A 27,255-nucleotide genomic window follows, 5' to 3' on the forward strand; every position below is an offset into this window, starting at 1 on the left:
ACAAAAAGGAGTGATTTGTAAATTTAATTTGACTTGTATTCAAAGAAAAACAGTATTGCTATGCTGCTTGAGAGTCCCTAAGCACCGAAGTCCAGAACCGTACCAAAAATGCCAACTAGAGGAGGAAATCCCACCAAAAAAAAAAACCAAAAAAAAACCCTGGCTAGTAAATAGAGGAGCACGTAAAGTCTTAATAGAATAAAAGTTTTATTCTTAATAAAAATACACTGGTATAACTTTAAGCTCCTTAGAGCACAAAAGGGAAAAGGAATTGCCTGAAGCAATAAGGCAAAAAACAGTAAATCACAAAAGTACAAGCACAGCAAAAAAGGACATGAATAAACTCACCAACTCCCAAGTGCATTTGAATGATCTGCCAGGACCTGCAGGAAACCCTCACCTTTATAGGGCCGAGGGCAGTCTGGTGATAGGTTGGTGGTCTTGCATTTTGGGGAAGAACCCACAAGACATGAGGCACATAACACAAAACTAAAAAACAAAGCAGATAATTAACAAACATTGACGTAAAGAAATGGCACCAACATTAACAGTAAGGACAAAAACAAGGGATTGAAACCCAGACAGGGAAGGAATCCTGGCTGACACATAAGTATCAGGAGAAGGTATTTCATGTTTTACCTAATCAACTGCATTGTCGATTGTATACATTTGGATTTCTGTTTATTCTGATGAATTGATGCCCCTAGAAACAGTTGAGACAGGGTTGGTTTAGAACAAATAACAATGTGAAGCAAGTGAGGCAATCATGTTAAATTGTATAAAGAGCCTTCAAAACAGGCCTGGTCCTTTAAGTGCAGTGATGGGTTGAGGATCGCCAATTTGCCAACAGATGCGTCAGTGAATAATCCAGACACTTGAGAACAACTTTCTCCAAACACAACTCGAGCATTTCACCCACTACAGTACACCATAAAGTTTTAAGAAAATATTGGTGTTTAAAGGGCAAAGCAGCAAGCCACTTCTGAAGGCTCATAATCTCCAGTCCCTCAGACGTGACGGTCTTAAAAACCATCACGTGTCTGTCATGGATATCATGACATGGGTTTAGGAATACTTTGCTAAACCTTTGTCAGTCCACACCATTCGCCATTACATCTCCAGACACAAGTTAAGGTTTTACCATGCAAAGCAGAAGCCACACATCAACACTGTCCAGTGGACTTGATCTCATCTTAGTTGGAAAAAGGTCCAGTGAAGTCAGGCATTGTGGTCCGACATTTCAAAAAGAGGAAAAACAGCCTGTGTGTTCTCCCAAATCTAAGAGGAAAAGGGCCATCCAAGCTGTTATCAGCATCAAGTCCAAAAGCCAACGTATGTCATGGTATGGGGAAGGTCTGCCAGTACCCTTGGTATCTGCAAGGGCATTATTGAGGCAGAGAGATAGGTACAAGTTTGCAGACACCATCTTTTTCAGCAGAAACAATGTTCTGCCTGGATTTCAAGTGTATGGCTGTGTAAAAAGAGAGTGCGGGTATGAGATTGTCCCACCTGAAGTCTGAAACCTACGTTATGGATGAATGGGGGAAAATTCAACTCGTTAAATTAACCATCTTGTGTCTTCAGTGCCCCAAAAACATGTTATTCAAAGAAATGGTGATAGAATAAACACTTTTTAGAGCGCTTCAGCAATTTGGCACAAGTGTATATCTTTAAAAAACCAACTACATTCGCAAAGTAAAACATCATATAGTGTCTTGTTGTACTGTTTTCAATAAAGTGCTAGATGAAGAGAATTTACAAATCACTCCCTTGTTGTTTTTCCTAGCATCGGCCATAGTGTCCCAACGTTTTTAGAATCAGATTGTCAAAGGTAGCAAGCATTTTTCTGCTTGTTTCAGCCACTGGAGAGTTTATGTAAGAGAGTGTAATTGTGATAAGCCCACCACACAAGTGAACGCCTGCAGTTTGAATCCAAAAGAGGTTCTGGGGTTACCTCAGAAGGACAAAAGATACACAGCAGTTTGGCAAGACAGAAGTTCCAGTCCACTGGGGGGCAACAGCGGTAGAAAAAAAGGGGGGCTGAGTGGGCAAAAGGAACCCCATGACATGAATCATTTGAGGCTTCAGTGTTGTTTTTAAGACCTTAGAAAGAAGGGAGGGAATGTATTAGTCATTCAGAGGAACTCGCAGCAATGGCTGGTGGTCTTGATGGTTTTCACAGGTAACCACTTCAGAGGCAGAGGTGTGCAGAAACTTTCCAAAACAGCCTGAAATGTAAAACAAAAAAATTAAACAACATCATTTTTTTTTTTTTTTTTACAACCTCGATCAAGCAGGCAATTTCATATAAACTTAAAGGCCACTTAATCAGGTCGACTAATTCCATAGAGGGCAGCAGGGTGGCGCAGTGGTAGCGCTGCTGCCTCGCAGTTAGGAGACCTGGGTTCGCTTCCCGGGTCCTCCCTGCATGGAGTTTACATGTTCTCCCTGTGTCTGTGTGGGTTTCCTCTGGGTACTCCGGTCTCCTCCCACAGACATGCAGATTAGGTGCAATGGCGATCCTAAATTGTCCCAAGTGTGTGCTGTGGTGGGCTGGGTTTGTTTCCTGCCTTGCGCCCTGTGTTGACTGGGATTGGCTCCAACAGACCCCCATGACCCTGTAGTTAGGATATAATGGGTTGGATAATGGATGGATAATTCCATAGAATGTAGGCTCCCCCCTAGCTTTGAAGGCATGGATTCAAGGAGGTTTTGGAAACATTCCGTTGGCATTCAAATTCGTGCTGACCTGATGGTGTCATGTTGTACCCGCAGATTTGTCCACTGAGAACGTCCTATTTCACATCTTTCACTAAGGTGCTCCACTCGAGATCTGGAGACTGTGCTGGTCGTTGTAGTAAATTGCCATCCATTTTCTGACACTTATGTGGGTGCAGGTCGTGAGGGCAGCAGACTAAGCAAAGATGCCCTGATATCCCTTTTCCCTCAACTCCTCCTCCAAAATCTCTAGGGGGATACCAATAATAACAAAAACATTTCTTTCTATCACACATTATCATACAAATGATGTAGCTCAAAGCGCTTTACAGTACAAGATGAAGAAAGAAAAAAGAGAAATAAAATTAGGCAATACAAATTAACAAAGAATAAAGTAAGGTCCGATGGCCTGGTAGGACAGAAAAAACAACAACAAAAAAAAAACAAAAAAAAACACTCTACACAGGCTGGAGAAAAAAAAAATCTGCAGGGGTTCCAGGGCCATGAGACCACCTAGCCCCCCAATAGGCCTTCTACCTAACAGCAATGATCTCAATCAGTCCTCATGGGTTTCAGGCCTCATGTGGAAGAATTAGATGATGATGGTCATATGGACCTCTGGCCTTCAATCCATCAATGTAGGGGGCTACACGGTGCCCTGATCGGGTGGTGGGGGGGGCGCAAAGAAAACCGGAAAAAGAACAGCAGAGAAAGTAGGAGTTAGTACGGATTTCAGGGCAACGACAAAAAAAAAAAAAGAATTAAATGCATATACAGAATATCAGGGTTACACTGAAATGAAGCTCTGAGAAAGCCATGTTAAAATAATGTGCATTCACAGGACAGTTGAGAGATATGAATCACTCCGGCATGTCCTGTGTCTGCCCCAAGGTCACCTCCTGTCTGAACCTGCCTGAAACACATCCCCAGAAAGGCATCCTAATCAGGTGCCCACTCCACCTCAGCTGGCTCCTTACAGTAAATGCAGTTCAATAAAATCTGTAGACATCACTTGTGCTTTGTGACATGGCATATTATTCATTTGAAAAAGACAAGACTATGTTCATAAAGGGATGGTCGGTGGGCAGCAATGCTAAATTAGAGTGTGGTACTGAAATAACACGTAGCATTAGAGGTTTAAAGAGTTTAAACGAGAGAGAGAGAGAGAGAAGGTTGGATGATGTGCAGATAGTGAATCGGGAAGTGCAACGGATTAGCAAGGAGGAAGTAAGGACAGCGATGAAGAGGATGAAGAATGGAAAGGCCGTTGGTCCAGATGACACACCTGTGGAAGCATGGAGGTGTTTAGGAGAGATGGCAGCAGAGTTTTTAATCAGATTGTTTAATGGAATCTTGGAAAGTGACAGGATGTCTGAGGAGTGGAGAAGTGTACTCGTGCCGATATTTAAGAATAAGGGGGATGTGCAGAGCTGTAGTAACTACAGAGGAATAACATTGACGAACCACAGCATGTAGTTATGGAAAAGAGTAGTGGAAGCGCAGTTAAGAAATGAGGTGATTAGAAGTCAGAGAGCCCAGATTGCGTTGGTTTGGACATGTGTAGAGGAGAGATGCTGGGTATATTGGGAGAAGGGTGCTAAGGTTAGAGCTGCCAGGGAAAAGGAGAAGAGGAAGACCTAAGAGAAGGTTTATAGATGTGGTGAGAGTGGACATGCAGGTGATGGGGGTGACAGAGCAAGATGATGAGGACAGGGAGATATGGAAAAAGATGATCCACTGTAACAACGACTAACAGGAGCAGCCGAAAGAAGGAGAAGAAGAAGAAGAATTAGAGGTTTAAAGGGTCCCTATTATCATGGGTACGGAGTCCAATGGAATTCAAACTTCATTCATTTTCCACCATTTATCTGACCAGCTCACAGAGGCAACAGTCTTTGCAGTGAGGCCCAAACGTCCCTTTCCCCAGGCACACTTGAGAGCTCAGACTGTGGGATCACAAGGTGTTCCCAGGTCATCCAGGGGATATATTTTCCTCTCAGCATGCCAAGGGTCTTCTCTGTGGTCTCCTAACAGCTGGTTTTGCCCATAAAACTTTCACAGGGAAGTATCCAGGAAGCATTCGCATCAGATGCCCAAACCTCCTGAAAAATTAAAAGTCCACCTTATGAGAAGGACTTGGGAGTTGCAGTGGACTCGACACCATCAACAGCCAGACAGAATTCAGAAACAATTAAGAGGTCAAACAGAATGTCAGGTTATATAGCGCCTTGATGGGTGGAGTACAAGTCACAGGAGGTTATGCTGAAGCTTTATAGCACACTGCTGAGGCCTCATCTGGAGTTGTGTGTGCAATTTTGGTCTCCAGGCTACTAAAAGGACAAAGCAGAGCTAGAAAAAGTCCAGAGATGAGCAGCAAGGCTGATTCCAGGACTGCAAGGAATGAGTTATGAGGAAAGATTAAAAGAGCTGAGCTTTTTCAGTTTAAGCAAAAGATGATTAAGAGGAGACATTATGGAAATGTTTAAAATTATGAAATGATCAAGTGGATCAAGACTGTTACATTTAAATGAGTTGCAACAAGAACACGAGGACACAGCTGGAAACTTAAGGGTTTTGCACAAACATTACAAAGTTCTTCTTCACACAGAGAACCACAGACAAATGGAATAAGTGACCAAGTAGTGTGGTGGACAGTAGAAATTTAGGAGCTTTCAAAACTGGACTTGATGTTATTTTGGAAGAATTAAGGGGACAGGACTGGTGATTTTTGTTGGGCTGAATCGCCTGTTCTCATCTAAATTGTTCTAACTAGCTCTGGTAGCTGCCTCCTTATTTCTGTCTCTCCCGATTTTCCTTCACCTCTGTCACTGTCAGTCATTAAAAGGAAAATCCTACAATGCAGCCAGATGTCAACCCTGTGCAGCTGGAAAGCTCTCCCAAATGGGGTCCTGCAAGCTTAGCCATTGCCTATACAGCTTCTTCAAGCACTCCATGTTTCTGAACCAATAACATGCAAGAAGAAAAAACAGAATTTTCACTAAGTCTCTGTAGCCTTGCTAAATAACGATGAGAAAAATGATCTGCAGTGCAACTTTTGACCCGTTGACATCACCCGATTCCAAAGCTACTCAAAACTGCCACCACCACATGCAATACCACCGTGGTTACTAAAGTGCTTGTTAAAAATTTTACACACTCAAAAGGATTTGTTTCATTAGAGCCACGGTGCAGAATGATTTGCCCAGACTGACCCTGCAGGTGCTGCGGATTTGTGGTCACATCAAAGTAGTGTTGGCTGCTGTGTTAGTGATACAAAGATGAAAGTTGATTCACCTGCCTCCTCAGACTTCCAAAGTTTATATACTTGGGGCAAAAGTGACACACAGCACTCCTCCAAAAATAAGTGCAGTTTTATTCAGAACAGGCCATGTGGCCCAAAATGTCTTGTCATTTCCTGCTCCCAGAATATCAAGTTGGGATGTTAAGATCTACAAGATGCGGATTTCAAATACAATACTTGATAACTTGATTTGTGTATCAACTTATGTGTAAAATACAGTTTTAACTGAATTCTATTTGTGACCTGGCGCTGTTGAAGAACAAACTTCAACATAAGAAGGAACTGATTATTGGCCCAAATGTCCACCTTGTTCTAAGCAGGAAAATGGGTGTCACCATTTTTCCTAAATTTTGTGTTTGAGCTTTTCCAAGTCAAGGGCAAATGGTACAGCCAGCAATGTGTTACCAAAGGTCCAGCAGTATTTCATATAAGAGATTAAATTTAATTTTAACTGAATTCAAATTTTGTTGTCTTAAAAGAGAGAAATCTGTTTTCTACAGAGAGACCAAGTCATTACATCACACACACAGTAAACGAGCACTCAGCCATCAAACATACTGTAACTTTCTACCAGTAAATGAAATGTGATGAACGCAATGTTTAGGATGAAATATTAGATCATATGGGTTACAAATAAAAAAAAAAAAATTAATCCAGAATTAAAATCTTCTCAAGGTCTGTTAGATTGAATGGGACGCATATGTAAACTGCTCTCACTGGGTATCTCCACCCTTGTTCTCTGGGGTTTAAGTCAGCTTGGGTCACTGAAGGACAGCATTGCCTTGCGTGTATGCTTTGTGTCACGCCATGGAATTGCCACCCGAGTCCAAGGCCACATGTGCTCTAGAGCAGGTTTTTGTCATGGACCTCTCTGAATTTGACTGCAGTTTAGACATTAATGGCTGTGTGTTGAGATATTTTGAGGGGACAGCAAATTTACACTGTTATACAAGCTGTACGTGGACTACTTTACATTTTATCAAAGTGTTATATCTTCAGTGTTGTCCCATGAAAAGGTACAATAGAATATTTACAAAAATGAGATAGATGGATTTAAATCCAAATTTCCCCTGGAGACAAATAAAGTTCTGTCTATATATACTTAGATTTCTGTACAAACGACTAGCAAATGGAAATGCAGTATGCAGAGCTTATCAGCAGCTCTAGTCAGGGTATGTCGGACTAAGGCTGCGAATCTGCAGTCTGGATTTAAAATCTGAGACTGAAAGGGCATCTCTTATAGTAGCAGGCAGATCATTCCACAGCTTTGGGGGCTTGTGAGTAAAAGCTCAACCTCCAACTGCTATTTTATTAACCCTTGAAATCATAAGCTGCTTTAGAAGTGGTCTGACCCTCTTGCCCTGATGACAATTACATCTTATTTCTTGTAGAGTGCTCTTCATTGACTGCAGGTGCAGAGCACGGTGACGAATTCTCAGTTAAAATACAAGTTTACATTAAACTAACTACTAAATACAGAAGTGGTACACATAAAAATACAGATATGTTAAGAAACAAAGAACAAGGCAGAAACTGATTAAACACATTAAATGCATTACACTTTACTCTTATAGTATTTGGACTGTATTGTCAATAGATATCTTTATTTTAATCCTTATATGCCGCTGCTGGGTGAGCTTGTTTTGTTATGAATGTGCACCGTCTCTAGGTATGTCAGAGTGTGGTCTAGCCTCACGTGGGGAGGCAAAATGGGTGGGGGGGATCCGGGCGGGAGAAAGAGAGCAAGCTATTTCTAATCTATTCTTTTAGTCCTTACTATTATAAATGTCAACGTAACAAAAGGCTTCATGGAAATAACACCTGGTAAAATTGGAAATTAAGCTGTTTTATCTTAAGTTAAGATGACAAAATGACAACTGAAGTTCAGAAGCAATGTCTCCATGACTGTACAGTTAACTTTGTAAACTGGAATGTTAAAGGTCTGAATCACGAATTAAAGAGAATGAAAGCATTCTTTCACCTAACAGGTGTAAACGTTAAAATAAAAGTGACACTTTTACAGGAGACCCACTTATTAAGAAACTGATTAAACATAAATGGAAAAAACAATATTTGTTTATTAATCCACTGATGAAACTATAGCCAATTAACAATGGTGGGGATAAAAATCATAAAAGAGAAAGTCAAAAACAAAATTATTGTTCTGAAGACCTCATCCAATTGGCTGCCTACCCTGCTCCTGGGTTTTCTATAGTGGAGTCTGTGCTAGTCATCCATTCTAATGAAAGAATCTTTCCATCCAATGATTCCAATGCTCCTTTATCTGAATTGACTCTTCCATATGCTGGAGAGCAGGCTGGCAGTAAGCGATGGCATCAAGTTCCACATCTAGATGCCAAGAGGATAAACAGAACAGAGGAGAGTTAGTGACGGTTTATAAATATCGAGATACTTGTACTTTTCTGTACAAATGTTTAACAAACAGAAATGCAGCATACACAAGTATTCAACAGCTCTAGTCAGGGTATGCCAGACTAAAGTCGTAAGTCTCCACCTGTGATTTAAATGCTGAAACTGAAGAGGCATCTCTTATATTAGCAGGCAGACCATTCCAGAGCGTGGGGCCCGGTAACTAAAAGCTTGACCTCCCTCTGTTATTTTATTAATCCTTGGAATTTTAAGTAGTCTGGCATCTTGAGATCTCAATTGTCTGTAAGTACAGTAAAACCTTGATTATCCATCAGGGGTCGGTAGAGAGGCCGTGATGGATAAGAAAAAAAGATTAGTAGACTAGACAGTAGATTAGTTTAGCGAACAGTCATATTTATTTACAAAACAAAAGTATATTAATGAAATAGAATATAGTATTAACAAAATTAATTCACATAATACTGTAATGACCAACATAAGCAAAAACAACTCAGAGGTACTGGCGTTTTCTATGTTTTACTTGGAATCTTTGTTCCGTAACAAACAGTGCCTGGTCTTATACTTCATTATCTGGGTTACGGAGCAATAAAAGAAAGTTTTCAATACCAGTCAGTTTATCTCCTGCCACTTATGTTCTTTTTTTCTCTGTACCACAAACACGTCTGCTTATTGCCTCCTGCCTCCCTACTCAAAAGTTCCTTCTGCTGCACCTTCCTTTTTCTCCTAACTTCTCCCGTCACTCACCTCCAAAGAGTTGTGTCCACCCCTTACCGAGCAGAAGCCCTTCATCCAGTCCCATCACTTACAGCTTTCATTCCACCTTTTCTGCTTCTGCACAGTGCACCACAAGCTACCTGCACATCACAATATATTAGCAAAATATAATAACAGAATTTAAAAACAAAATTGGGCGGCACGGTGGCGCAGTGGTAGCGCTGCTGCCTCGCAGTTAGGAGACCCGGGTTCGCTTCCTGGGTCCTCCCTGCGTGGAGTTTGCATGTTCTCCCCGTGTCTGCGTGGGTTTCCTCCGGGCGCTCCGGTTTCCTCAGTCCAAAGACATGCTGGTTAGGTGGATTGCTGATTCTGAATTGGCCCTAGTGTGTGCTTGGTGTGTGGGTGTGTTTGTGTGTGTCCTGCGGTGGGTTGGCACCCTACCCAGGATTGGTTCCTGCCTTGTGCCCTGTGTTGGCTGGGATTGGCTCCGGCAGACCCCCCGTGACCCTGTGTTTGGATTCAGCAGGTTAGATAATGGATGGATGGATGGATGGATGGAAAAACAAAATTACAATACAGAAAAACTAACATTCATACAGAATAACATTACATTATTCAATTTTGTTGGCATCACACTTTATATCATTCACTTGTTCTTTCTACTCTGTAAATTGAAGCAGTACTTGAAACACTTTCGCAGTTTCGGAAATGTTGAATAATTTCAATTTTTTGTGTCAATTCTAACATCACTTGCTTACAGTATGTTTATCGTCTGTAACAATATATAGCAAATTAATTATAACAAAAGAGGAAAAAAAGCCATGAAACAATGTTAAAACTGAAGGTAAGTCACTAACATTGATTTCAAGAGGCGGCATGACACGTGGAGCTAAGGAAGAACACTACGCTAGCACAAGGGAGAGTTGTTCCAATGTGCTAACAACGCACCGCATGGCAGTAGCAGTACAGTAATTAGGTAGGTGCTGGCGTGCACAATTTTTATTTCTTTTGGCCCTGTCCGTTAATTGACTTTTTACTGTAATAATAAGCTCTGTTAAAAAAGCAGGACCCTTGACATTAAAGGCTTTATACGTTAAAAAAAGAGGATTTTGAACTCAGCTCTAAGATTAACTGGGAGCCAATGTAAGGACTTGAGAACTGGGGTTATGTGTACATATTTTCCGATTCATATTAATACATAGTACATACATAAATAGATAGATAAATATATATATACACACACACACACACCCCCCAGAATGACCAAAAAGAAAGTTTTAAAAATGAAGACAAGAAACTTTCCGATTTGGCATTCACAGTCTCAGTGAGACATTATGCAGGTGTATTGCTGTTGGTATAAAGGAGCCCAATAGCGTTTCTTAACACACTTTTGCTGAATAAATTGGTTTGCTGAAAGTGCTCACAAGTATCACAATATTTATAAACCCTTATTAACCCTCCTCAATTTTGTTTCTTATTTTGACATCCTGGCGTGGCAGTCGGTGCCAGTGATCTGCTGTCAGGCTGAATTGATTGGACATTGTTTAGAAAGGCACACACATGCCCGTGTATAGAAGGTCCCACAATTCACACTGCATGCAAGGACAAAAAACCAAAACAAGCCATGAAGTCCAAGGAACTCCCTGTAGACTTTCACAATCATATTAATTCTGAAAGCAGCATTTTCACCACTCATTGCCGCACCACAATTACAACACTGAGATCTACAGCGAGCTCCTTGGATTTCATGGTTTGGCTTTTGTCCCGACGTGCAGTTGAACTGTAGGATCTTTTATGCAGAGACAGAGGTGTGCCTTTCTAAATGATGTCCTGTCTGTTTATCACAGCTAGAGTCCAATCAAGTTTTAGAGGAGAATTAAAGCAAACAGGAGACACCTGAACATTATTTGGACTGCCATAGCAAAGGGTCTGAATACTTTTAGAAATGAGAGATTTCTGTTTTCAGTTTTTAATAAATTGGCAGGCCTTTCTGAAAACACGCTTTCACTCTTTTTCATTATGGGTTATCGAGTGTGGATTGAAGGGCAAGAATGTCAAATGTATCAATTAAAAATTAAACTTACCACTCACCTGCCTTGCGCCCCGTGTTGGCTGGGATTGGCTCCGGCAGACCCCCCGTGACCCTGTAGTTAGGATATAGCGGGTTGGATAATGGATGGATGGACTTACCACTCAGTAAATAAAGTGTGCAGAAAGCGAAGGGTCTGAAGACTTTCTGAACCCGTTGTAGATAAGCAGAGTTGTGCTCCCACACTGGCGAGAATTTTACTGTTTAATATTTACAGATTATTTTGCAGGCAATTCCAGACAATGTGAGAAGTCATACACGAATATAACAGACCATAAATCCTGCACGGTCCTCATCCTTTCTGAAGATATTCTTTCATTATAGTAGAGGCAGCAATTACATTTACTTATTTGGCAGACACCTTTATCCCAGGTGACTTAGAACATTTATGAGACAATTGGCTACATTTCTTTTGGTTTTCCAACTGGAGCACAGTGACACTTGTGGGATTTAAAAAGTCCAAAGCTTTAACCACTACACCACACTGCCTGTCATGCAGCACCATGTAAGGAATCTGTTTCGTAAGGGATGCCAGCCTATCACTGGGCATGTTCAAGTTTTTCACTGTCACTCACTAATATTGTGCTTGTTTAGAGTTAACAGTCCATCTAGACGCACATCTTTGGGTTGAAGTGAGCTCGGAGCTCAGGGTTAACTACAGTCATATAAAAACGTTTGGGAACCCCTCAGTCTCCATAATAATTGACACTCCTTTAAACAAAACAAGATAACAGTGGTATGTCTTTCATTTCCTAGGAACATCTGAGTACTGTGGTGTTTTCTGAACAAAGATTTTTAGTGACGCAGTATTTAGTTGTATGAAATTAAATCAAATGTGAAAAACTGGCTGTGCAAAAATGTGGATCCCCTTGTCATTCTGCTGATTTGAATGCCTGTCACTGCTCAGTGCTGATTACTTGCAACACCAAATTGGTTGCATTAAGCCATGAACTTCATAGACAGGAGTGTCCAATCATGAGAATAGGTATTTATGATGGTCAATTGCAAGTTGTGCTCTTCTCTGAAGAGTGACAGACAGCATGGGATCCTCAAAGCAACTCTCCAAAGATCTGAAAACAAAGATTGTTCAGTCTCCTGGTTTAGGGGAAGGCTACAAAAAGCCATCTCAGAGGTTTAAACTGTCAGTTTCAACTGTAAGGAATGGAATCAGGAAATGGAAGGCCACAGGCACAGTTGCTGTTAAACCAACCCAGGTCTGGCAGGCCAAGAAAAATACAGGAGCGGCATATGGAGAGGCAGGATTGTGAGAATAGTGACAGACAACTCACAGATCACCTCCAAAGACCTGCAAGAACATCTCGCTGCAGATGGTGTATCTGTACATCGTTCTACAATTCAGCACAATTTACACAAAGAACATCTGTATGGCAGGGGGATGAGAAAGAAGCCCTTTCTGCACTCACGCCACAAACAGAGTCGCTTGTCGTATCAAATGCTCATTTAGACAAGTCAGATTCATTTGGGAACAAAGTGCTTTGGACTGATGAGACAAAAATGAGTTATTTGGTCAGAACAAAAAGCACTTTGCATGGCGGAAGAAGAACACCACATTCCAAGAAAAACACCTGCGACTTACTGTCAAATTTGGTGGAGGTTCCATCATGCTGTGGGGCTGTGTGGCCAGTTCAGGGACTGGGGCCCTTTATAAAGTCGAGAGCCAGATGAATTCAACCCAATATCAATAAATTCTTCAGGATAACGTTCAAGCATCAGTCACAAAGTTGAAGTTACGTAGGGATTGGATATTCCAACAAGACGGTGACCCAAAACACAGTTCGAAATCTACAAAGGCATTCATGCAGAGGGCGAAGTACAATGTTCTGGAATGGCCATCACAGTCACATGACGTGAATATCATCGAAAATCTATGGGATGATTTGAAGCAGACTGTCCATGCTCGGCAGCCATCAAATTGAACTGAACTGGAGAGATTCTGTATGGAAGAATAGTCAGAAATACCTCCATCCAGAATCCAAACACCCATCAGAGGCTATAAGAGGCATCGAGAGGCTGTTAGATTTGCAAAAGTAGGCTCAACTAAGTATTAATGTAATATCTCTGTTGGGGTGCACAAATTTATGCACCTGTCTAATTTTATGTTGATGCATATTGCAGATTACTGTTAATCCAATAAATTTAATGTCACTGCTGAAATCCTACTGTTTCCATAAGGCATGTCAGATATTAAAAGGAAGTTGCTACTTTGAAATCTCAGCCAATGAGAAACACAAATCCAAAGAATTAAGAGGGGTTCCTAAACTTTTCCATAGGACTGTATACTTCAGTTCACGGTCAGATCTGATGAAGAAAGCAGCAGCAATGGAAACTACCAGGACTTAGAATGAAACACTGCTGGTGCCTTCCAGCTGAAATGTCATACAGACCTTAACTGTGTCAAGCTGTAGAGTCTGTCATGTGAGAAATGGCAACGTGGGACAGGCTGCACTTTACTTTAACTCATTCGGTTTTAAACCCAAAGTCTGTGCCTTTATTTTCATGGCATTTAAAAACAACAAAATTACGGTGCATCACCTGGAACGGTTGTTACTACTGAAAACTATTTGAGGACACCGGTCTTTTCATATAAGTTGTCTGGACGCAGGCATATGGGTCAATCGAAAAGGTTAAAATATTCTGTTTTCTTCTCAGTGCTGTTATTTTGATCTGCTGTTTGAATCAATGCTGTCTTTTTTTTAAATTTTTTTTTTTATTTTAAATATCTGATTAATATGTAAGTGGCATGGCGGGTGCTTGCTGCTGCACTGCTGGTGCTAATGTGGTTTTTGATGTGTTCTGGGATGGCGTTCCCGTCTAACATCCTGTTTACTTCACACAGGGTCAAGTCATGTGCAGCATCATCTGCTTAACTTCACTGCTCCTCTTGACAGGTATGTACAACATCATGTGCGATTTCGAAAGACAAGCGATGTGGACGGCGGGCACCAGAGGCAACTTAGGTTACCTTCAATGGTAACATTCAGTTTAGACGTTAAGACTTTTCTAACTATCAGCTTAAAATACCTTGACCGGCTGCTACATGGCTTGGAAGAAGTTCAGACTAGACTAAGTTAAAAAAAAAAAATCGTACACCTCTTCACAAGTTTCCCCAAATGTATTCCCGTAATCAATTGCTCGATGACTTAAATTATGTTATTTACAAAGGTGAATATCCACTTTTAAAAAACGGGACAAGATGGGTCTAACTGCAGCCTGCTATACCTATGATGTAGGTCAGGTTAGGATTGATGCCCACATCATCTCTCAAGAAATGCCCTCGGAGTCCTCACACAACCCTAATCTTAACTATAGTGTAACAGGGCATGTGATGGGCACTTCGTGATCAACATTGAGGGTGATTTGTGATGCTGGGGTGTTACGTGACTGACCTCTTAGGTACTGCATTCTGCAGTTACACTCTGTTGAAAAGGACAAGCGTCTCTGCGTCTCTCCAGTTGCTATGTCTCTTGCATTACAACAGGTGGCACAACACGAACTTTTGTAGCAATGCATTTTACTACTACATTGATGTTTGTGATCTATTGGAGTGACAAAGCATAAATGTTTGTGCTACCGATTGGAATGCATTTTGCATTTTGTAATGCATCCTTCTTATAAAAGCGGTCAGGATTGTCCTTCCGTCCCGTGAGTGCTACACAGGCGCGGAGTTTCACACACGCCCCGTCCATTTTGCAATGCACGATGGGATTTGTAGTTTCGTTTTTCCCGGTAAAAGATGATTTTCTACTCCAGAATGTGCGATATCTTCATCTACTTTCTTACTATATAAAAGTGGTCGGGATTGTCCTTCCGTCCCGTGAGTGCTACGCAGGCGTGGAGTTTCACACTAGCCCCGTCCATTTTGCAATGCATGATGGGATTTGTAGTTTCATTTTTCCAGGTAAAAGATGATTTTCTACTCCAGACTATGCGATATCTTCTTCTTCTTTCTGACTATATAAAAACGGTCGGGATTGTCCTTCCGTCCCACGAGTGGAAAGCGTAGCGGTATTCATCTTATCACAGACTTACTACTTGCAGCTTGGGGTACGAAGCGACATGATGTGAGCAGAGTTCTGGTGCTCCCATCGTTCCCTTGCTTTTGTGCGCGATGCGCTGGAAAAATAGACAAAATTATGTCTCTGGAAATAATTAATGTTAATGGAGTACAAATGCCTCACCACGTAGTAAATATCAGGGGGGTTCAAAAGGGTTTAAATTAAGTTTAAAATTTCATCACAAAAATAACAGAAACTACGAGTATTAAAGTAATACCGCTCAAATGCAATATAACCAAATTAATGAGTTTGTATAAAATATCAAATTGATCTTCATATTGAATTGCCTTATGAAGTGGTCAACTTAAAAGTCGGTCGCCTTAAAAGGTGGGTCAGCCTAGTTTAGTAATAAAACGCATTGTGAAAAATTGGTAAGCGTGAATAACTGGAATCAGGCAGGACTGGTTACTATTGTCATCCTGAAGCGCCTTCCAGGGATGCTCCATCTCCTAATGAGCAGATTAAGTGGATTTGATAATTGATGGAGAGATGTTTGTAGTCCTGACGCCCCCTCCAGGTTAGTCTCTGCCTTGCACCCAGTGATTTGCAGATTAGGCTTCAGATCCCTATTATCCTGAACTAGAGCAACCTGATTTACTGTGCCTATAAAAGTGTTAACCCCTATAGAATTTTTCCCGTTTTATGGTTAAACTGGGGGCAGTTTGATTTTGTGAATCTTCATTTAATATAGTGCTTTTCACTGTGCTAACCCAAAAACATTCAAAGGTTATTTGCAGCCACCTTAAATTAACGAGAGCATAGAAAGGTGACATGACCGGTTCAAGAACATCCAGCAGGTTGGTAATGGGAACTGACCTGGACATCTTGTATGTAGAAGTCCAACAGCTAAGCTATGCTGGCTGTGATAAAGGAATGTTAATTTAATGAATCTTTCTTGTATTGTCTTTCATGGCACGGTCATCCACCTTATTTATTTTTTTTTTATTAAGTGTCTGTGTATCCATCCATTTACTATGTCTGTGTCATTCTAAAACGGTGGCACATTGCTAACACTGCTTTTACAAATCCCATACCAAATGGCACATGAAAGTGACATATGCAACTCATTTGTCATTCCAACAGATGGGGCATCACAAACATTTGTAGGAATATATTGTATTGCTGGAACTGCTGGTGATGTGCCCTCTGTTGGAATACCACAGACACAGTAGAGCAACTGGACAGACTCACAACCGTCCTTTTATTAAGATGGATATGTTATTGTAACCAAGTGTTTTAGAATGCTGTAAAGAGGCTATTTTGCAAGGATTATTGAGACAGGATGTCATTTTGAAATTAGCCAATAATTATTTCAGTAGGAGAGGATTAAAAAATAGAGTTTAATGTGGCCCCTACTGTGTGCTAACAGTCAAAATGAAAAAGAAAGTCCTTATTAATATGTTAATTGTTAAATGAATTGAGTGTTTTATTAACTGATTAATTGTTGCTTACAGGCATGCCACATAAACGGAGCATGCTATTAGTCAGTAAGTAATGCCACCTGGGAGCTGCAAGCTCAGATTTTTTTGCAATATGTAAGTGACAAGTTCTGCCAACTGCCGTTGGCTTCCGTTAGAGACGAAGGTAATTTCCCAGTCTGTGGAGACTTAAAATAAATAAATAAAGAATTCTAAGGAAGGTTTTTTTTCAGTTGCTACAGTAAGAAGTCTGGCTGTGCAAACATCGCAACTATAAATATCCAGATCTAGTATCATGGGCGACACTGCGTTGATAAGGTGCTGGACGTTAAGGGGTTTTCACAGAACTCCCCACTCTCATCCTCGAGTGTCCTCTGGCTTTGGTTTTAATTCCTTACTTATTCGCTTAACTGACTCAGTAGTATCAAACTTTGACATTTGTCAAGGCTTCACAGTCTACATCTAAATAAATCGATTTATTGCTCGTGGAAAACGTCTGTTCACGTCAGGTTAGCCAGTCCGGAGTCACTGACAAAATAGACTCCCTGCATGCGACTTCAACAAGTACAGATAGCAACTCTGAAACGGCCCACTAAACTGACAGTGGTGGGATTCTGGGATTTTTTTTCAGTCACGATTTGAGTTTTGTATTGTAGCGAACCGCGACTCTTGAGGAGATGACCGAGGCTGCCAACAGATTAGCGTAGAAATGAAGCCGGATGGAGGGACGGATGGAATTAGGCCAACGTCTAAGTACTGCTGTATTTTACACCAGAAAAAAAGGTCAAAATAAATAAATAACATATATACACCAAATATATATATATGCAACAATTTACAAACGCAGCAGCGAAAACCAATAACAAACATATAAAACGAACGTCACGGACATCGACGCCAGACGACACACACGGTCCCGAAAGTCTTTACTGTAAATGGTGGGTGTGGGTCCTCAAGTACAAACAACTGTTACTTGAAAGAATAATGTGATGAATAATGCCTCTTTGTAAACGGCTACAAGGAAAAATGGATAATGTAACACAATCCTACCACCAAAGTCCAGAAGGTGAATGATCTTCTAAGGCGCACCTCTTCCATAAAGAGCAACTGTAAGACATGAATGGCGAAAAAAGCCCACCGCTGTCTTTCTATTCGATGGCCATGCCAAATCTTCTTCCGCCGCGAATATCCAGTTCAAAGAAGGGTTTTTTGGGTGCTGCCGATGATCGACTTTATAAAGAATAAAACAGCCCCGCCACTTCTTCCTCCCGTCTTCTTGTGTTATATGGCGGTTTGGACACTCCAGTTATATTACCGCCATCTGGTGTAAGTCCCGCCACATTCTTCTCTTCCGGTTTTCAACGCACCGCGCCTACAAGTACAAACTACAATTCCCACAAGCCCCTCCGCATCCCTGTAAACCTGCTTAAAGACACAGGCGCCGTATTTACAACACAGGTATCTACTGTATGCCAGAAGCGTTGTTACTAGCATGCAACAATCACGAAACGGGACATACTCTCCGAAAGAAAAACCCGTATGTGGCAACGCTAAGGTAAATTATTTAACGAAAATCTCCCATTGATACGATGTTATTGGCTTATGGCTTACAATATCATATTCAATATAAGGGCGCTACTTTTTTTTTTTTTTTACTAATTACAGTATATGTTTTATAAGCTCGTATGAATTTATTTCATTATTTTATTTTTGCTTTGTTACTTATTCTCACTAATGTTATTTCTTTTTTGAAATGTTCTCTTTAACATCTTGTAATGCAGTATGAGCTACATTCTTTGTATGAAGATGTGCTGTTTAAATGTGGTTGTTATTAATTTTTTAATGTTTAGTTTAAGTTCAAGATTATTGTCATGTGTACAAAGAAATTACTGCTCGCCTGCATGTCTGCCTCCCCACACACACACATACACACATCTATCTATCTATCTATCTATCTATCTATCTATCTATCTATCTATCTATCTATCTATCTATCTATCTATCTATCTATCTATCTATTATATAGTGCCTTTCATATCTATCTATCTATCTATCTATCTATCTATCTATCTATCTATCTATCTATCTATCTATCTATTATATAGTGCCTTTCATATCTATCTATCTATCTATCTATCTATCTATCTATCTATCTAATAATGCCTTTCACTTCTATCTATCTATCTATCTATCTATCTATCTATCTATCTATCTATCTATCTATCTATCTAATAATGCCTTTCACTTCTATCTATCTATCTATCTATCTATCTATCTATCTATCTATCTATCTATCTATCTATCTATCTATCTATCTATTATATAGTGCCTTTCATATCTATCTATCTATCTATCTATCTATCTATCTATCTATCTAGAGGTAGGAGGAGTGTAAAGGGGGAGCAGTGGTGGTTGTGTGATACAGACTTTTTTGTTAATATCCTGAATATTGGGATTGTTTGTCTTATGACTGTATTTTTTGTTATTGTTCATAATAAAGGTCATTTTAAAAATAAAAAAAAATATATCTATCTATCTATCTATCTATCTATCTATCTATCTATCTATCTATCTATCTATCTAACTGACTTCTTCCACTATCCGCTGTACAGAAATGCTTTCTGTAGCATTGTGGACATTTTTGCGGCTAGCGCTCCCTCTGGTGGCCACAAATATTTACGCAGCTCCTCTGAGCCCAAACCCCACCATAATGAGGCTGGGCCCACCTGTCCTCTTTAGATGGACGTGTGACTCGCCGCACACTCTCATTTGTTCCACATTTGTTTTCTTATTACAGGAAGGAAGCTACGACAAGGTGTCAACTGATATTTATTTCATTGCTTTTATCTAATCTGAACAGCTCTAAACGTACCAACTGCCTCTGTATCAATAGGAAATGCATACGGCTTGTGGACATTAGTTAATAGGCTCCTTTCTAATAATCTGTTATTAATAAGGAGATATGTGTTGGTGCTTTAAGGTATGAGGGACAAATTAGTGATGATGGGGGAGTAGGTGTCTGCTACAGGTCTCTTCCAGTTGTGTGAAACAAATCTTGAAATTATCCAGCACTCATTATTGATTAAGATTCAAATAGTATTCAGATCCCTTCACTTTTAACACACGTTATTGTGTAATAGATTTCATTTTATATGAATACATTTGCCATTTTTGCCCCATACTCGGTATCCCATAATGACAAAATGAAAACATGTTTTCAGAAAGATATGAAAATTTGTTAAAAATCAAAAACTGAAATCGTTCATTCCTATAAGCATTCAAACTCTTAATTCAGTACTTTGTAGAAGCCCCTTGGATGAGTCTCTGCATGCTTTGCATCCCTGGATTTGGACAGTTTATCCTATTCTCTCTTTGGCAAATCCTCTCAGGCTCCATTAGATTGGATGGCACACATCTGTAAATTGCCATCTTCAGTTCCCTCCACACACGTTCTATGGAGTTTGGTTGGGACACCGAAGGACACTCAGAAACTTGTCCCAAAACCACTCAAAAGTCATTGTCCTTTTGAAAGATGAACCGTTGTCCCAGTATGAGGTGGTGTGCAGATTTTCTTCAAGGAGCTCTTTGCATTTGGCAGCATTCATCCATTCCTCAATTCTGACCAGTTTCATGTCCCCACACTTCTATAGCATGATGTAGCCACCACCATGCTTCACCATAGTGATGATATTAGGCAAATGATAGGCAGTGCCTTGTCTTCACCAGACATGGTGCTTGGAGTTCTACCCAAAGAGATCAATTTGTGTCTCATCAGACCAGGAAATGTTTTTCCTCATGCTCTTAAAGTTCTTTAAATGCCTTTTATTCAGGGATGGTTTCTATCTGGCCACCTTACCATTAATGCCTGATTGACTGAGAGCTGCTGAGATGGTCATCCTCCCAACAGATTCCTCCCAATGGGATTTAAAAGCTGAGACTGAAGGGGCATCTCTTATACAGGATTAGCAGGCAGCTCATTCTACAGCTTGGGGGCCTCTGCAGCTAAAAGCTTGACCTCCCACTGGTAGTTTATTAATCCTTCGAATCATAAGCAGGCTGACATCTTGAAATCTCAATGTGCATTCTGGTTTGTAAGCAATAAAAAATTCAGCTAAGTAATCAGGGCCTCGGCCATTTGAGGCTTTATATGATAGATAGATAGATAGATAGATAGATAGATAGATAGATAGATAGATAGATAGATACTTTATTAATCCCAAGGGGAAATTAAATTGCTGTAAAAAGCCCAGGCTCCTAGAAACTATTGACATCGTCAGAAAAAAAATTGAAATGCAGAGTCGGCAGTTTTGTTTTGCGGATGTGCTCGTCCCCCTTGTCTATCAGCAGCTAAGTGAGTTTCTCTCTCCTCGGAGGTTCGTTTTGCCGATGTGCTCATCTCACTTTTGTATCAGAGGCTAAGTGAGTTTCTCTCTCCTCGGAGGTTTCGTTTTGCCGATGTGCTTGCCTCTTTTGTGTATCAGCGACTAAGCAAGTTTCTCTCTCCTATGAGGTTTTGTTTTGCCGATGCGCTCATCTCACTTGTGTATCAGCGACTAAGCGAGTTTCTCTCTCCTATGAGGTTTTGTTTTGCCGATGTGCTCGCCTCGTTTGTGTATCAGCGGCTTAGCGAGTTTGTCTTTCCTCGTTGGATTCACTTTGGCGACGGAGACATTTTCTTTCAGCTTCATACTGTAGCCTCGTCCTGATTTTTTCTTCCGACTCGTTAAATAACCTGGGGCCACCTTGCTGGCTCTTTGAGCTTCATGCTGTAGCCTCGCACTTCCAAGCCAGACAGACAGATACACACGCATACTTCCATGCGTAGATGTTTATATATAAGAAAAGGAGGATTTTGAAATCAACCCTAAACTCAACTGAGAGCAAGTGTAACGACTCTAAGACAGGGGATAGGTGTTTGTGTTTTTTGATTTGTGTAAATAACTATTGTTTTTTCAGCACAGCTTCATCGCTGAGGTCTATGGAGAGTTCCTTGGACTTCATGGTTTGGCTTTTGTCCTGACATGCAGTGTGAATTTTAGGACCCCTAATGCACAGATAGACTTGTGCCTTTTGAAACGATGGCCAATCAAATTCTGTTTGCCACATTCTAGACACAAGTCAAGGAGTGAATCGTGATGGGGTCTGAATACTTTTTTTCTGAATCCATTGTCGGTTCATAAAAGCTCTTTAAGCTTAGCATGGAAGAAGTAGGCCATTCAGTCAGCTGATAAGTCATCAGCATTTGGTTTCAACTGTGCTAATTTTTGGCAGGTGCAGAGACCCTGAGTGTCATCCAGCCACCATTCGTCACAGCGGTCACTGGCAAAGACACCGTCCTGCCTTGTGTTTTTAACCCTGGAGATGCAACAGTCAAACGCAGAATCCCACATTGGTATTTTGGGGAAAGAATCAACCGGACGGATGTTTACCCAGAAAACAACTATTCGTCCAGTCATCACAAAGGAAGGGTCTACATGGAAGAGGAAGATGGGAACAACAGCATTTCTCTCAGGATTTTGGACGTCCACCCTGGAGATCACAATACGTATTACTGCATGATGTCCTGCATTGCGAACGACTTTCCTCAACGCCCCACTGGAAATGGCACCTTACTCTTTGTTCATGGTAAGACAGACTGAGTAAGAAAATGTAAACCTAACTTTCTTTTTCTATCCTCATCATGTCCTGTTTGTCCTCTTCTCTCAGGACAGTAATAGACACCTTTAATGAAATCTTCAGTTCCTTGGCAATCTGTCACATGGAATAACCTTCATTAGGCAAAAAACAACAGAAAACTGAAAACAATAGATCAACATGTTTCTTCACAAATCTGTTTCATTTTGGCCATTTTGTATCCTAGAACTGGACTTTGGGAGTGCCAGTACTTTGTAGCTCAAATGGACAGAATACAGTGGCATAGATAGAGTTTTTGTTGCCTGCGGTGGTCTTTAAGTTTGCCAAAGTTATAAGTTAAAACATAATACATATCATACAAAAAATGAAAACGACAGAATTGTTAACTACATTTTTAACTCTTAATTACAATTACAATGTAATTACAATCTAAAATCTACAATCTACAACTATTCAAACAATAAATCTACAATATTACTTTACTTACTTTTTTGTTGGCAAAATCGTCAATGACGTTATCAAAGACAATTTTGTTTGTCAGTTGCTGCTCTGTGGAAAGTATGGCCACGTTTCTTAAATGCAAAGTACTCAGTGAAGATCTTAAATCATTTTTTTTATAAGTTTCAGTTTGGAGAAGCTTCTCTCACAGCTAGCAACTCTAATATCCACTGTGTGGGAAATTTGCAGAAGTATTATGATATTTAGAGCAGAATTTCAAAGATTAAAGTTTTGAATAAATATATATATATATATATATATATATATATATATATATATATATATATATATATATATATATATATATATATATATATACTAGGGCCAACCCTTTGTGGCCTGGTAGGCCATTGAATTAAATTATTAAAATAAATTATTGAAATAATAATGATTTATTAAAAAAACATGACTTTCTTGATATTAAAAACCACAACTTTCTTGATATTTTAGTATATAATTAAAAAATGGAATAAGAATCTGAAAATCTAAGAACATCACATTAAAGTTTGATAAATTCTGAAAAGAATGATACCAAACATATATATGTAGGTTTTAAAATAAGCCACAAAAAAGTGACGTAGAAACGTCACATAAAACCGTTGCAGAAAATCATTGCACTTTTAGGTTTAGGATTGACAGACGAGATTAGACAGGAATCCCCGTGGACTGTGATGTCTGCTGATGACATTGTGATCTGTAGTGAGAGTAGGGAGCAGGTTGAGGAGACCCTGGAGAGGAAGAGATGTGAGAGGAGAGGAATGAGGGTCAGTAGGACCACCACGACAGAATACATGTGTGTAAATGAGAGGGAGGTCAGTAGAGTGGTGAGGATGAGGGGAGTAGAGTTGGTGAAGGTGGATGAGTTTAAATAACTGGGATCAACAGTACAGAGTAATGGGGATTGTGGAAGAGAAGTGAAGAAGAGAGTGCAGGCAGGAGTGACTTGTGACAGACGGGTATCAGCAAGAGTGAAAAGGAAGGTCTACAGGACGGTTGTGAGACCAGCTATATTATATGGGCTGGAGACGGTGGCACAGGACACAGAGCTGGAGGTGGCAGAGTTGAAGATGCTGAGATTTGCATTGGGTGTGACGAGGATGGACAGGATTAGAAATTAGGACATTAGAGGGTCAGCTCAAGTTGGATGGTTGGGAGACAAAGTCAGAGAGGCGAGACTGCGTTGGTTTGGACATGTGCAGAGGAGAGATGAGGGGTATGTTGGAAGAAGGGTGCTAAGGATTGAGCTGCCAGGGAAGAGGAGAAGAGGAAGGCCTAAGAGAAGGTTTATGGATGTGCTGAGAGAGGACATGCAGGTGATGGGTGTAACAGAACAAGATGATGAGGACAGGAAGATATGGAAGAAGATGATCCGCTGTGGCGACCCCTAACGGGAGCAGGCGAAAGAAGAAGAAGAAGAGTAGATTGCAAATATAACTTTGCAACATAAGTATTTATAACTGTTTCTAAACATTAAAATGGTGTCATTTTGACATACATGATACACATTATCTTGCCAAAGCCATATCAAACAAAATTGTCAAAAGCGTCTAAAAATTCTAGTACTAAAATTTATTAAAAAGTACTTCCTCTTAAAAAGTGCCGCCTGGGTGGGCCACCCTTTCCGCTCCCTCCAGCTATCCCAGTGACAGAATAACAGGTTTCAGAGGTGCTAATGCAATTATAATAAACGATCAGCATTTATATGACTATTTAAGGTTAAACTAAGGGAACTGACCATTAGAAGAGTGAAGGAATGGCTGCTGACAATGGGGCTTTGCAGTCACACGTGATCAGTAAATTTAAAATCAGTCATTTCAAGCAGTAATAGACATTAGAAATAATATTGAATGACTTTTAAGATCAATGTAATGGTATCTTGATAAAAAAGTATGCATTTCTGTCAAAAATATGACACTTTCTGTGTGTGTTCAAATGTTTGACTGGTAGTGTGTGTATGTATATACAGTGGGTATGGAAAGTATTCAGACCCCCTTCAATTTTTCACTTTTTGTTATATTGCAGCCATTTGCTAAAATCATTTAAATTAATTTTTTTCCTCATTAATGTTCGCACAGCACCCCATATTGACAGACAAAAAAAAAGAATTTTTGAAATTGTTGCAGAGTTATTAAAAAAGAAAAACTGAAATATCAGTTCTATAAAAGTTCTATCTTGGAGTTTGCTAAAAGACACCTGAAGGACTCTGAGATGGTGAGAAATAAGATTCTCTGGTCTGATGAGACCAAGATAGAACTTTTTGGCCTTAATTCTAAGCGGTATGTGTGGAGACAACCAGGCACTGCTCATCACTTGTCCAATACAGTCCCCACAGTGAAGCATGGCGGTGGCAGCATCATGCTGTGGGGTGTTTTTCAGCTGCAGGGACAGGACAACAGGTTGCAATCGAGGGAAAGATGAATGCGGCCAAGTACAGGGATATCCTGGACAAAAACCTTCTCCAGAGTGCTAAGGACCTCAGACTGGGTCGAAGGTTTACCTTCCAACAAGACAATGACCCTAAGCACACAGCTAAAATAACGAAGGAGTGGCTTCACAACAACTCTGTGACTCTTCTTGAATGGCCCAGCCAGAGCCCTGACTTAAACCCAACTGAGCATCTCTGGAGAGACCTAAAAATGGCTGTCCACCAACGTTTACCATCCAACCTGACAGGACTGGAGAGGATCTGCAAGGAGGAATGGCAGAGGATCCCCAAATCCAGGTGTGAAAAACTTGTTGCATCTTTCCCAAGAAGACTCCTGGCTGTATTCGCTCAAAAGGGGGCTTCTACTAAATACTGAGCAAAGGGTCTGAATACTTAGGACCATGTGATATTTCAGTTTTTCTTTTTTAATAAATCTGCAACAATTTCAAAAATTTTTTTGTCTGTCAATATGGAGTGCTGTGTGTACATTAATGAAGGAAAAAATTAATTTAAATGATTTTAATAAATGGCTGCAATATAACAAAGAGTGGAAAATTGAAGGGGTCTGAATACTTTCCGTACCCACTGTATATATAAATATATATAGAGAGGTCAAATTCCATTAGAACAAAGTGCTCGGGACTGAAGAAACCAACTTGTTATAATGAGGATTTCTCCTTATTCGTCTGTTATACGGTAGTTTGGATACTCTTGGTTATTACTGCCATCTGCTGTACAGAGTCAAAATTATTCATTCCATTTAATATGCTAGATTCATTTTTCCCAATCCTGTGTTTCTAAGGAATTGCATTAGTTCCTAGTAATTGTCAGCACTGTTGTCTTTTCCTCTTGAAGATCCTTTAAAGATGTCAGATTCACTTTAGCTTTGCAGAGACCTTTATGTAGTGATCGCCTTTGATTTTGATATGGCATGCAGTGGAGTAACATTTGGTCGCTTGTTTCCATTGAGACTCATTTTGCACACTTTCTGTCTCTCTGGTGACGTTTTAGATTCGGTCCTTGATTTAAAAGGGGATTTTGCTATAATGGTGTTTGCACGTAGCGCGGTTCTTTCAGGACTTACTGACAAAGCTGACTGTAAAATCCTGAACTCGATGGCAACATCTTTTTTCTTTTTGCCAGCATCAATAAAGAAATTCCAACTTTCTCTGTAAATTGCTGTCATCCCTGCTGGTTGGAAGCCAATATGGAGCCATAGGGTTTGTTCCCCTCATGTAGCAGTCCGTATTATTACGCTTTGAATTTGTGGTGGTGGGATGGTTGGTCAGTTGGGGGACCCCCTTGATATCCGGAACACGCGCCCCTTTAGTTACAAAAAATGGCGCTCCTCATTATATTTAACATGGAATTTTGGGAGTGGTTCCCAGTTGAGTTTCATAAGCAGGTCCCCTTCAGCGTCTGGAGCGTGCGCCCCTTTCAATAACGGTGCCCCAAGTGGCAGCTGTCACAAACTCCATAAAGAGCCATAGCAAGGTTTGGGGCAGCCACCCGTATATTTGGTTTCCTGGCTGCAAATTGCAAATAAATGATAGCACTGATGTGCACAAAACAGAACTCAGGGAATAAGGAAAAGGTGGAGGTTTTTAAAGGGGAAGACAGGAAGTGAGGTCAAAGGGGCCGGGCTCATTAAGGGTCTTCAGCCACAGGCTTGAGCCCGGATGTGACATCACAGGGGCCAGAGGTCTTCTTCCATCGGCTCGGACGTCAAGAGGGCCTGGTGGAATCTCCCGTGAATGGTCTACAGGAAAGGGAGAAAAAGAGTCAGTGCACTCTGCCACATCCCGGTCTGATTTGGAGCTGCCCTTACTGAAGCCCTTTATCTGCCACCCATGCACACATGTGTGACACAGCCTGTGACGCCGAGTGTTTCCAAACCATTAGGCTGTGGCCAAACCCAACATATTGTGCCTGGTTTACTGGAATGCGGATGGTCACCCTCACTCTTAATTCACTAAGGGGAACAGCGCCCT

General features: G+C 40.5%; 1 protein-coding gene across 1 annotated transcript in view; it reads left to right on the top strand.

The window, feature by feature from the left end:
- LOC120540073 overlaps positions 1-27,255 on the top strand; it is a 49,974-nt gene that overhangs the window by 18,698 nt on the left and 4,021 nt on the right. The window contains exons 2-3 of the mRNA XM_039770547.1: positions 14,071-14,122; positions 21,979-22,332. Of these exons, the coding sequence (XP_039626481.1) occupies positions 14,080-14,122; positions 21,979-22,332 (397 nt within the window). The 5' untranslated portion in view covers positions 14,071-14,079. The remainder of the gene's footprint in view (positions 1-14,070; positions 14,123-21,978; positions 22,333-27,255) is intronic.

The sequence above is a fragment of the Polypterus senegalus genome, chromosome 12 (genome assembly GCF_016835505.1).
Source record: "Polypterus senegalus isolate Bchr_013 chromosome 12, ASM1683550v1, whole genome shotgun sequence".
NCBI lineage: Eukaryota > Metazoa > Chordata > Cladistia > Polypteriformes > Polypteridae > Polypterus > Polypterus senegalus.